Consider the following 13,396-nt stretch of genomic DNA (forward strand, 5'->3'; position numbering starts at 1 on the left):
TTACTAGCCATTTAACAAGTTTGTAGTTAATGCCAGCTCTGAACTGAAGATTTTCTCGCATAAATATCACTTTACCATGACATTTTGCAACAAGTTGTTAGTGGATTCCTTTATTGTGAATGATTTAAATGTTGATGTATTCATTTTGTCTGAACTGCAGCTTAAGTTATGGGTTGGTACTGAGTGTTGTTTTTTCCCCTCTCCCTTTCCAGGGATTCCTTCCTGAGAGCATGTTTGACCGTATTCTCACAGGGCCCGTTGTTCGTGAAGAGGTGAGCCGGAGAGGGAGAAGGCCGAAAAGTGAGATGGCCAAGGCAGCGGCTGTGACAACGGCCAACATCCCTGTCAGCCCTTTGCTGGCCAATGGGCTCCTCCAAGGAGTGGATCTGTCTACTCTCCAGGCCTTACAGCAAAACCTGCAGAGTTTCCAGTCATTACAAGTAACCGCAGGTTTAATGGGAATGCCTGCCAGCCTCAATGCCTCTGGAGAGGCCAAGAACATGGCAGCAGTCTTTCCCATGCTGCTTTCAGGAATGGCAGGCTTGCCCAATTTGCTAGGGATGGGAGGGCTGCTAACAAAGTCTGCAGAATCCGTTTCTGAGGGAAAAAAGGGAAGTGACTCCAGGGAACCCGATGGAAAGAAAGAGAGGACAGAGAGCCAAAATGCACATAACGGTGGAGAAAACTCTGTGTCGGGTTCTCCTTCAACGTCATCCGCTGCCGCAGCTGCCGCCACCCCCTTAGCTCTTAACCCCTTACTGTTGTCCAATATACTTTATCCAGGGATGCTTCTCACTCCAGGCCTTAATCTTCATATCCCAGCTTTGTCCCAGTCAAACATTTTCGAAGTAGAGAACAGTGAAAGCAACAGCGCCGGCTTGACAAAGCCTGCGGAAGAAAAGGAGGGGAATGCTAGGGTTCAAGAACAAGAAGTCCAAAGGGGGACAGAGGCGAGCTCTCGCAATGAAAACAGCACAGACGAGGGTTCGGAGAAAGCCGACGCTTCCTCGGGATCGGACAGTACGTCCTCCTCCTCCGAGAATTCAGATTCCAGCGACGAAGACTGACCCCAGGCTCTTGCACTTAAATTATAAACTGCTTTTGAAATGATTCTTTAATTATTTTGTTGTAAATAACCCTACGTTGAGTGAGTGCATCGATAATTTACTGACCGAACATTTCAGTATTTGTTTAAGACTGCTTTCAGAGACGTTTTGCATGTAGTATTTCTTTGAAAGTACATCAATGTTTCAACATGTATGTACTATCGGATACACGACTGTGTAAAAAAAAAGGAATTACAGCAAAAAGCATTATAATTTTTAGTTGAGGGGTTAATTTTTAAGAAAGCTTAGCAAGAGCTGTATATTTAATATATTTGCAGTGAATACAATTCTTTATGCTCGTTCTTGATTTAATCTGAATATAGTTTTACAGCCTCCTTGACACTTATAATTTACAGATCAAAACTCAGCAATAATTTGGGCAGCTAATGAATGTCATGAAAGCTGTAGAATCTACATCACCATCCATTGCTTTAATTACATGAGAATGCTCTAGTGTTGTGATGCACTGCTGATGTTTCCAATTCAGGTACAACTGTGTTTTAAAAAAAGAAGTTTCCCATTCGGCCAATTACTTTGGCTACTTGTTACCTCAGCTGAGTTAGTTTAGGAAGTTTACATTAGTTTCTCTACTTGTTTTCATATTTTGCTTGGCTTTTAAAAGGCATCTTGCGTGTGCTAATTTGGCAAGGGAAGTGACCATTACCAGTTGCACTCTTGACTAGTAAAGGGAGATTTCAATACGACGCAAAAAAATCCCTTTCCTGTCAACTTTCGACACCGTGGATACCTATCTTGTTTCAAAAGCAGGCTCCTTCTACAGCCTTCATTCATGTTGTCGAGGAGGTGCATCCACAAGTTGAAATAACTTAAAAGTGCCACTTTCAACACTGCATACTTCATGTATGAGGATTAAATCCTTGTGAGAATGGCCTGTTTGCTCTGTTTGTTCCTATTTCTATTTTACGTTTGTTTTCCATGTAGCATCCTGTAACCAGTTAATAATGGTAAAGGGAAATGTGGATGTGTTTATAAATAACCATATTTCTCTACAGGTTTGACTCGGACTATATAGGAAAAAAAGTGTTACCCAAAATCAAGATTAAGGGTATCATCAGTTAATTGTAATGATGAGTTGCTCAGTAACGTAAAGCACTTTCAAGAATGATGAGAAAACATATACCGTGAAACCATGGTTGTTACAGTGCTTCAAAAGCATCTGTTGAAATACAAATCCTCAGAATCCTTACTACATAAAATCAGTCTTAATATTTGCTGTGCGATGATTCCTTATTCCGCTGAAGCTGCTATTTGCTCCGATATGGGAGAATCACAGACTGACTGAGATTCAGAGTGAGATCGTATTGATCTTGCTTTGCGGTCCATGAATGAATAGGCCGATGCTTAAGAAACAGATAAAAAAGTACTAATGATAGTCGATGACAAACCTTTTCAAAAGGGAATAGTTTAATAAAATCTGTATTTTGATATGGTTCTGTTGCTTGCTTGTACAGTAAACAAGACCGTGTTGTTTTTTTACCGAGATCTTTACCAATAATTAAACAAAAAGAAAGTTTGTACATGCAAAATAATTAACCCCCTTGACTAGGAAAGCAGTATTACATGTAATTACACAGTTATTCAAACGTATCATTTGGATTGTGCTGGTTATTGTATTTTCTCTCCCATTACCCAGAATAGTATGTATGACTTGTTCGGCCCATCATAACAGTGTCTTAGCAATAGTCAAAACATGCCACAAGAAAAAAGGGGATAGCAATTCTTTATCATGAAAGGATGTATTCCATATTTAATATTTTTGCCCTTTGTAATATATAGCACTTTTGTTTGATCTTGTATGTATCCATGATATAGCCAAAGTTTTCCAGACACGGTTGTTGACTTAGTCAATGGAGTATCTCAACAATATCATCACTTTTGCACCCTTCCCACATAACCTCTCCCCGCCCCAAAAGAAAGCCCTAAGCATAATTTTTAATAAATTTATGAAATAAAGTATTTTCCTAATTATGGTCAAGTGGATTTGCTTACCATTCTAGTGATGATCTTTCTCTGTATTGAGGCAATTTTACAGTCGCAATGTGTGGTTGATACAGATTTTGAATATGAAGTCAAAGGTTTTATCAGTCTCTGTTTGAAACATGTAGCTCTCTCAGCAAACCGATATGCAAAGTGCGGCTGCATAATGTCAAGGAGCCTTCATTAGAAATACATTCGTGCTGAAATTTCAGTGCAAAAGATATCCAGTATGGTGGAGAAGTGTATGTGGGTAGTGACTAAAGAACCTTAGCTGTTATTGCCTTGTATTTCTCTCCCTTGTTTGAGGCTTCATGGTCTGTCCTGGTCCTGTTTCTTTTCTTTCGAACGTTTTGCAATATTTGCCAGTTGTGTTCTGTGTAGTCCGGATTTTGCTTTCTTGTAGTTGAACAAGCGTCTTAAGAGTCCTTTGTAATTTATTGAATTACTTTCTATGATGTTCTATAGAGCAAATGGAAGTTTAATTATTTTTTATTAAACATATTCTTTGACAACCCATGATGTTGGCCTCAGTACATTACACAGTTCAGTTATACGGATTTGCAAAGCAGTTGATTCCTGAAGCCATTCACTATTTGGGGAATTAATTCATGGAATTGAGTTGGAGGAGCCATCCAGTCCAAACCCGTACAATGCTTGAGTGCCAAATGTGCAGATGCTGTGCATTCTCTAAGCTTGTTACTCAAAAATAACAGTACTATTCCAGTCTATTATGGCCTCCAAGCATGTGAGGACTCAATCACTTTCCAGTGTTGTATAGGGAAAGCAGTCCAACAAATCTTTAGCTTTCCAGATTGAACAAAACTGCAGTTTTTTATACAATACTAACATACCGTATATACATTGGGTTACCCAAGTATGCATTTTCATTGTAGGTCTTCCCTTCCTTCCTCTATTCCCTCATACACCTCCCTCTTCTTTCTTTCCTTCCTTCTTCCCTTCATAGCCCTCATACACCTTATCTCCTCTTCTTCCCTTCCTTTCTTTTTCTTTCTTCACTTCCTTTCCTTCCTTCCTCTTCTCTCCTTTTTCTTTCTTCAATCCCTTTCTGTGCTTTCTCCCATCCCTTTCCTGTCTTCTTTCTTCCTTTCCTTTTTCTTTGTTCACTTTCTTCCTGTGTCTCTTCTTACATCTTCCTTTTTCTTTCTTCAATCTTTTCCTGTCTTCTTTCCTTTTCTTCACTGTGACTTCTTTCTGCCCTTCCTTCCTCTTCCCATTTTTCATTCTTCACGCCCGTCCTATGCTCCATCTTTCTTCATCCCTTCGTTTTCTTTCTTCAACCCCTTTCTGTGCCTTCTTTCCTCCCCCTTTTCTTTCTTCACTCTCTTCCTGTCTCCCTTTTCTTTTTTTTCCCCTGCCTTCCTCTTTCCTTCTTTTTCCTTCTTCACTCCCTTCCTGTCTTCTTGCCATCCTTCCTCTTCCATTCTTTTTCTTCACTCTTCCTGTGTCCCTTTTCTTTCTTTCCTCTTCCCTTCTTTTTCTTTCTTCACGCTCTTCCTGTGTCCCTTTTCTTTCTTTCCTCTTCCCTTTTTCTTTCTTCACTCCCTTCCTGTCTTCTTTCCATCCTTCCTCTTCCATTCTTTTTCTTCACTCTTCCTGTGTCCCTTTTCTTTCTTTCCTCTTCCCTTTTTCTTTCTTTGAGGCGGGGGGGGTTAAGGAACCCCAGGAAATACCATATATGGGCAGAGATGGCGACAGCTAGCACCCGGGTGCATAAACTCACAGAAACATGTGACTTCTGGGAAATCATGTGTTTCTGAAGAAATGAAAGCTAAGGATAAACAAACAGAGCATGCGTACGCAGGCGCTCTGAAAGATTTGTGAGCACGGCACAAAAAGGGTGCAGCCGGCCTGCTGGTCAGCACAGATTGGGCAGCGTCACAACTCTAAGCCAATGAATTTGCTTGTGGGCGGGCATAACCCGAACCCTGTAGTGTGTATAAATGTTCACTCAGCATGCCACTGGCCGGTTCCCCTGGAGAAGCACTTACTTTGTGCTAGGGGGACCCCTAGTGGCCATTAGCGAAATAAAACTGCTTTCTGGGAAATTCCTTCAGTTGTCCGTCTTCAAAATTCCTCCACTGCGCCAACAAGAACCGTAGCACGAAGGTTCCGCTACATTTTCTGGTGACCCCGACGTGATTTTTTCCTATAAGACGGGCCAGGAGATTTGGAGACGGATCCCGTTGGCGGGACGGCCTCAACTCAGCGGTGGGGGCCTGAGGCAACTACCGTGAGACGAGAAGGGGCCCCTGAATACTACACGACCGGCTGCGGTGCTTGCCTCTGATTGCCAACGCCGACTGACGGTGAGAGCTGCAACATCAGCGAGGTTCCACAGAAACCGGCTAGGAGGAAAAGGATCCAGGGGAAAAAGCCCAGGGGCGAAGGTTGGTCCGACGTCTACAGAAATCTGGCAAGTATAGGGGTTTGCATGAGATATTAAGGGAACGCCAGCGCTGGGAGGGACAAAAAAAAAAAAAAAAAGTTCCCAGGGAGGTAGAAAGGGGTTCTGTCTTGTGTTTCCTGACGCATGCCGTGAGTGGCCGGGTGCCCAGGCCAGGACAGTCCCCTCTATTAGGCAGGATGGGAGGGAAAAATTCAAAGAGCTCCACTCCCTTACAATGCATCTTAGATAATTTTGGCTCTTTTGCTAGCAGAGCCGTAGCAGGGAATCCAAGGGACCTAAGAGATTATAGGCTGAGAAATTTGTGTCAGGGAGAATGGCCAGATTTTGGTTTAGGTTGGCAAGTAGAAGGAACGTGGGATCTGAAACTGATCCGAACAGTGGAAGAATATTGTGCTGTGAATCATCCGAACCAGTGGGTCTATATTGCTACGTGGGAACGGGTAGTTAGAGAAGATCCAGGTTGGGTTCGACTGTGCAGGAATGGCAAATGTATGGTGGTGAAGAAGGAGGGGAAAAAGAAGGAAGTTTTCCAATCCAATGAGGAGGACTACCCAGATTTACAGTTGAGTGTACAGGCTAGACAACAGGAATTATTGCCGCCACCCTTGCCACCGCCCCCCCCACCCCAGGGAACAGCCCCCACACTAGGAACGAGACCCCCACCCTACTCTTCGGAGTCAACCGAAGCGGCCAAGAAACACTATCCTAGCCTAGAAAAATATCAGGAGGAAACAAAGGAAAAGAAGAAGTCACAACGGATGCCCAGTGATGCTTCTCCGGCACAAACTCGGAGACATGGAGCTCCGGTGTGGTCTGGTGATTCACCGACCGGACCGGCCCTCCAGATGCCCTTGAGAACGGTGCCTGTGATAAACAACAGGAATGAGATAGTTCAAGCATACCAGGTAGTGCCTTTCAGTAGTAGTGACATTTTGAATTGGAAAAATAATACTCCACCTTATAGTGAAGAACCCCAAGCTATGGCTAGGCTATTGGAAGGGATTATGGCAACCCATAATCCCACCTGGCAAGATTGCAGACAATTGTTGAATATGTTGTTCACATCAGAGGAGAGAAGAGCAGTGTTGAATAATGGGGTAGCCATAGCCCAGGTTGGTGCCCCACAAGATGGTGATGCAGCCGAGTGGGGAGCACAGAGGTTTCCTGTGGAAATAGATCCCCAATGGGACACCGCAGAAGAAGGACATTTGCAGAGACTGAGAGGATTCCAGCGTATATTGGTAGAAGCGGTAAAGAGGGGCCCGCCGCGACCCGTCAACATTGTAAAAATTCAGGGAGTGGTACAGGAAAAATCTGAGTCACCAACAGCCTTTTTGGAAAGGCTGGAGGCAGCATATAGAAAGTATAGCCCGTATAATTTGGAGGATGAAAACGGTAGGAGGGCGATTCAACAGTCTTTTATCAGTCAAGCGGCTCCTGACATCCGGAGAAAGATTCAAAAGCAACCAGGATTTCTAGGAAAGACTATGAATGAATTGTTGGCACTCGCAGATCAAGTTTATATGGCGAGGGACCAGGTAGAAGAAGAGAAGAAGGACAGGAAGAAGAAGCAGGAATACCAAGCATTAGTTACCATGATGGAACAAAGTGCAAGTGGACAGAGAGGAAGAGGAGGATATGCCAGAGGGGGACAAGGAGGAAGAAGGGGGCCCCCTCGGAGGTTAGGTCGAGACCAATGTGCTAAATGTAAGAAGTTTGGACACTGGAAAGGTGAATGCCCAGAAGGAAGAGAAGGAAGAGAAGGAAGTCAGGAAGGACCGAGAGAAAGAGGAAGGCCTGAGAGAGGAAGAAACCCAGGAAGGGGAAGAGGGCGTGGGAACTACGTACCTTTTCCTGCAAGAGAGGTGATAGCTGCAGCAGCTGTGATGGAAGAAGAATGGGAAGATATGGATGGAGGAGAGGAATGAGGAAGCCAGGCTCTTGTTTTGTTGGACCCCGGGGAGCCGATGGTCACACTTGAAATCGGGGACCAACAATTGGACTTTTTAGTGGACACAGGTGCCGAAAAATCAGTAGTAAATACAAAAATTAGTCCACCAACTCGGGAAACTACGAAAGTAATAGGGGTGTCTGGGAAGACCCAGAAGTGCCCCTTCCTTAAGGAACGCACCTGCAATCTGGCCGGACATCAGGTCAAGCATAAGATGTTATATCTCCCAGACTGCCCAGTCCCTTTATTGGGAAGGGACATTTTATCAAAATTACAAGCACAACTCCAGTTCATGAAGAATGGACAAGTGGAGCTATCATTTCCCATGGAAGAGGAATGGAGACTGTTTCAAGTTAGGATTTTTACTGAAGAAATACAATGGCCATGGCATGAGACTCCTTTAGTGTGGGCAGAAGATAATCCTCCAGGATTAGCTAAATATGTTCCACCGGTGGTGGTGGAAGTGAAAAGAGGAATGGGGCCCATATGCAAGCCACAGTATCCCGTCAGTCGAGAGGCAGTGCAGGGGATCAGAAAGCATCTAGAGCGACTCCTGCAGCATGGGATATTGGTACCATGCAGTTCCCCATGGAACACGCCCCTGCTCCCAGTCAAGAAACCAGGAGGACAAGGAGAATATCGCCCAGTCCAAGATTTGCGGGCTGTAAATCAAGTCACCGTTCCCCTAACCCCGGTAGTGCCAAATCCATACATCATGATGAGTCTAGTACCAGCATTTGCCAAATGGTTTACTGTATTGGATTTAAAGGATGCATTCTTTTGCATTCGATTGGCCCCTGTATCCCAACCGATCTTTGCTTTCCAGTGGGAATCTCAGCAGTCAGGGCAAAGGACCCAGTATGTTTGGACACGCCTTCCTCAGGGGTTCCGGGACAGCCCGACCATTTTTGGTCAAGCCCTGGCCAAAGACTTACAGGATTTTGTAATACCTAAGGAAGAGGGAATTTGGCTTCAATATGCAGATGACCTGCTTATCGCTTGCCGGACACTAGGGGGCTGTAAAGAGCATACTTTGAGATTTCTCAAGACATTGGAAGAAAAGGGTTACAAAGTGTCAAAGAAAAAGGCCCAGTTGTGCTGTCCCACGGTGAAATATTTGGGGTTCCATCTGACCGAAGGAAAGAAGATGTTAGGAGCTGAAAGAAAGGAAGTTGTTTGTGCCATCCCCACTCCCAGTACCCGGCGACAGGTGCGGGAATTTTTGGGATCAGCAGGATATTGTAGACAGTGGATCCCCAACTACGCCGTGTTGGCTAAGCCACTGTACCAGGCTACGAGAGGTGGAAGAGAAGATCCATTTGAGTGGACAGAAGAATGTCAACAGGCATTTAAGGCATTAAAAGAAGCATTGATGTCATCTCCAGCATTAGGACTGCCCGATTTGGAAAAACCATTCACTCTGTTCGCTGCAGAGCGGGAAGGAACAGCGGTTGGAGTATTGACCCAACCACTAGGTTCATGGCAAAGGCCGATTGCCTACTTGTCAAAGCAATTGGACACAGTGGCTCGTGGATTGCCACCTTGCCTGAGGGCTGTGGCAGCATCAGTAGATTTAATCAAAGAAGCGAATAAATTGACCCTAGGACAGCCACTGACAGTTAAGGTGCCCCATAGCGTTAAGGCACTGTTAGACATTAAGGGACCGCGCTGGCTCACAAGTGAGAGGTTAATGAAATATGAGGGATTGTTGTGTGACAACCCACTGGTGACCCTGGAGACTTGCTCCACTCTGAATCCGGCCACCTTGCTCCCGACTCCAGGAGACACCACGATCCATCAGTGTGCCCAGGTGATGGATGAGGTATTCTCCAGTCGACCGGATTTGAAGGATGTGCCACTAACTAAGGTGGACGACACTCTGTTCACAGATGGAAGCTCCTTTATGGAAAATAATCAAAGACACTCAGGTTATGCGGTTGTTCGGTGGGGGGGAGAGACGCTGGAAGCAGAGTCACTGCCCCCGGGGACGTCTGCCCAGAAGGCCGAATTGATTGCCCTGACCCGAGCGTTGGAATTGTCAAGCGGAAAGCGGGTTAACGTCTACACAGACTCAAAATATGCCTTCACCACCCTCCACGCACATGGAGCACTGTACAAGGAGCGCGGGCTCCTCACGTCTGGAGGAAAGTGCGTGAAACATGCTGGAGAGATTGTGGATCTCCTGGAGGCGGTTTGGAAGCCAAGGCAGGTGGCTGTGATGCATTGTAAAGGGCACCAACGTGGAGACGATCCCGTAGTGCAAGGAAATAGGCAGGCTGATCTGGCAGCCAAAGAGGCAGCTAGGCTGCCCTATATTGAACATCAGGTAATGGCCCTACAGGTAGAATTAACTGAACATAACATTACATATACACCAGAGGAAGAAGAATGGGCCTTAAAGGAGAAGGGTCAGTGGTCAGGAGAACTCATAGTGATGCCAGACGCCCGTGTCTACGTCCCTAAGGACTTGGCATGGCACTTAGTCCAACACATGCACCAAAACACACATTTAGGAAAAATGGCATTGGCAAATCTGCTAGGACGACAGTTGTATATCGATGGATTACATAGCCTAACGGCAGCAGCAGCCCGAAGATGCTGGACATGTATCAAAAATAACCCCAGAGAAGGACCCCTCAAGCCACCAGGAGTCCAACATGTGGGTGGGGTACCCTTTGAAGCTTTAGTCACTGACTTTACAGAAATGCCCCCATACAAAGGATACAAATATTTACTGGTGTTCGTGGACACATACACAGGATGGGTGGAAGCTTACCCTACAAGAACTGAGAAGGCTGTAGAGGTGTCAAGAGCTCTAATGAAAGATGTTATTCCCAGATTTGGCATACCCTTAGAAATTGGATCAGATAATGGCCCCGCATATATTCAACAGGCTGTGCAAGGATTATGTAGAATTTTGGGCATAAAATGGAAGTTACATTGTGCATATAGACCCCAATCTTCTGGAAAAGTGGAAAGAATGAATAGGACATTAAAGGCTCAGCTTGGGAAACTTTGCCAAGAGACAGGATTGCCGTGGACGGTGGTTTTGCCCATGGCATTATTAGGAATCAGATGTACACCACACAAACGGACAGGACTCTCCCCTTTTGAAAGACTCTATGGACGACCCCCTTTGAACTTGAAGGGAGCCTTAGAGACAGGAGCTGAGCAGCACCTCATAGGAGAGAAACAGACATTGGCCCAGGTTCAGGCTTTGGGCAGACAAATGCAGCAGTTAGAAAAATACATTTCTGAATTGAACCCACCATTCCCTACCACACCTCTACATTGTTTTTCACCAGGTGACGAGGTTCTGGTCAAGGATTGGAAGATTGAGCCATTGGGACCCAAGTGGCGAGGACCCTATGTTGTGCTCCTGTCTACCCCCACTGCAGTGAAGGTGAAGGAGATTAAGCCGTGGATACATTACACCCGTGTAAAACTAGCACCTGAGGAGTGGCGGACGGAGCGAGTTCCTGGTGAGGACCTGAGACTCAGGATCATCCGGCAACTCCCTAAGGGGTCAACAAGGCCATGAAGCTGATCCCTTCGGGTGCAACGGAGCGTCGGTGGTCAAGTATGTCGCAGCATGGCCCAACAAAGGCGCTCTCCGGGAGATGGTGGCTAGACATTTTGAGAGGAAAAAGTGGGAGACAAGCTATGAGGAGGGGAGGAAAGCGCACTGTGTTTGGTATATTATTTGTGCTGAGTTTTATTCTCTCTTTTGGAAAAAGAGCACATGGGAATTGGATAAAAGAACATGCCAATTATATGTTTGAGCAGCACGGGAAAGAGGTAGCATTAATATATGAACACCCCCTCACCGTAGGAGATTTTTCATTTCTTCCCGATTTAATTGATGAACCACAGATTGTGTTGGAGGGATTGTCCAAGGCTCAGGAGGGTCCACCTACCGTGTTTTCTAGCATACCGCAAAGGATAAATAAAACTCGGTTTCGACGGTTTAGATACCATACCTCCACCAGGGGTTTGTGCTTCTGTTGTGGAGGATCGGGAATATGGAATTCTGAGTGGAAACACTGGGGAACTAGGCAGGCGTTCTTTTCCCGATTAGGCAATTATTCCCATTGTCGAGACCGGTTCTATCTACATGGACGATTTAATACATCTTATGTCTCACGATTAAATCTAACCGCAACCGAGTGGGCTAGCATGTATCCAGATTATCCCACATTTAGTGTGAATGATTCTATTGAGGGCCTAAAATCTTATATGAACATACTGCAACAATTAACCCAACTGAGCCTAGGTAAAAGCCTCTGTCCGTTATGGCAAATTAGGGATCCAAATCTATGGTTTTTCTTTGATAAATGGGCCACAAATTATCACCCCGGCAACTACCAGTGTGTCGGTGTGGGTTATTTGACATTCCCAGTTCAGGTCTTACACAAAGGGCATCAGCGCCTGAAACGGGACATTGTGCAAACAGGCCCTCTAGGACCAGAATGCTCGGATGAGGTCATTATCAACAAGGCCCTGTCAGGTTCAGAAGCCTCCCGTGTAGGAGGAGGCCTGATCACAGGCTTGTTGACCCTGGGTGCTTACCCAGGGATTGTAGCTCAAGCAAACCGTAGAAGTGTTCTAGGCCTGACTTGCCGCCTTGAAAAGTCCATAAATGCCACTGGTAAAATTTTCCGGGAAATCCAGTCTGAAGTAGAAGAAATCAGCCAGATGGCCCTACAGCATAAGTTGGCCCTTGACTACCTACTGGCGGCCAGGGGGGGGTTATGCGCCATGGTTAGAGGACGTTGTGTAGTGAAATTTCATAACTTGAATAATACTATTGAAGATGACATCGAGTCATTACAAAAGTTAATTTACAATAATGTCCAGGAGATAGAAGGTTGGTCTCCCTTCTCCTGGGTGACTAGCTGGTTACCCTCAATAGAATGGTTGAAGAACATATTGTTGGTAGGGATTTTAGGATTGTTCATTGTTCTCATAGTTATGTGTTGCACTCCAATAATGATGCAAATGTGTACTAGGTGTGTCACACAATCTTTACCTGAAAAAAAGATAGCCATACTCCAAGCCAAGCGGGATTGGATGGAACCATAATGCTTTGCTTCAGCTTTTGTACATGCGCTTCGCAAAAAGAAAATGGGGGAGTGAGGCGGGGGGGGTTAAGGAACCCCAGGAAATACCATATATGGGCAGAGATGGCGACAGCTAGCGACCCGGGTGCATAAACTCACAGAAACATGTGACTTCTGGGAAATCATGTGTTTCTGAAGAAATGAAAGCTAAGGATAAACAAACAGAGCATGCGTACGCAGGCGCTCTGAAAGATTTGTGAGCACGGCACAAAAAGGGTGCAGCCGGCCTGCTGGTCAGCACAGATTGGGCAGCGTCACAACTCTAAGCCAATGAATTTGCTTGTGGGCGGGCATAACCCGAACCCTGTAGTGTGTATAAATGTTCACTCAGCATGCCACTGGCCGGTTCCCCTGGAGAAGCACTTACTTTGTGCTAGGGGGACCCCTAGTGGCCATTAGCGAAATAAAACTGCTTTCTGGGAAATTCCTTCAGTTGTCCGTCTTCAAAATTCCTCCACTGCGCCAACAAGAACCGTAGCACGAAGGTTCCGCTACATCTTCACTCCCTTCCTGTGTCCCTTTTCTTTCTTTCCTCTTCCCTTCTTTTTCTTTCTTCACTCCCTTCCTATGCTCCTTTTCTTCTTTCTTCGTCCCTTCTTTTTCTTTCTTCACTCTCTTCCTGTGTCCCTTTCTTTCCTGCCTTCCTTTTTCCTTCTTTTTCTTCCCTCTCTTCCTGTCTTCTTCTTCCTTCCCTTTCCTTTTCCTTTCTTCATTTTCTTCCTGCATCTCTTCTTTCTCCTCTTTTTCTTTCCTTCCCACATACCTTTCCCCCTTTCTCCTTCCTTCCTTTGGT

The 13,396-nt window shown here is 45.4% G+C and overlaps 1 protein-coding gene across 8 annotated transcripts in view; it reads left to right on the forward strand.

Annotated features, from left to right (window-relative positions):
* chd9 (chromodomain helicase DNA binding protein 9) overlaps window positions 1-3,618 on the forward strand; it is a 71,998-nt gene extending 68,380 nt beyond the window's left edge. For all 8 annotated transcript variants that reach the window (XM_062961839.1, XM_062961840.1, XM_062961838.1 and 5 more), the window contains one exon: window positions 213-3,618. In XM_062961839.1, coding sequence (XP_062817909.1) covers window positions 213-1,067 — 855 coding nt within the window. In that variant the 3' untranslated portion in view covers window positions 1,068-3,618. The remainder of the gene's footprint in view (window positions 1-212) is intronic.
* Window positions 3,619-13,396: the final 9,778 nt, after the last annotated feature.

The sequence above is a fragment of the Anolis carolinensis genome, unplaced genomic scaffold (genome assembly GCF_035594765.1).
Source record: "Anolis carolinensis isolate JA03-04 unplaced genomic scaffold, rAnoCar3.1.pri scaffold_9, whole genome shotgun sequence".
Lineage (NCBI taxonomy): Eukaryota > Metazoa > Chordata > Lepidosauria > Squamata > Dactyloidae > Anolis > Anolis carolinensis.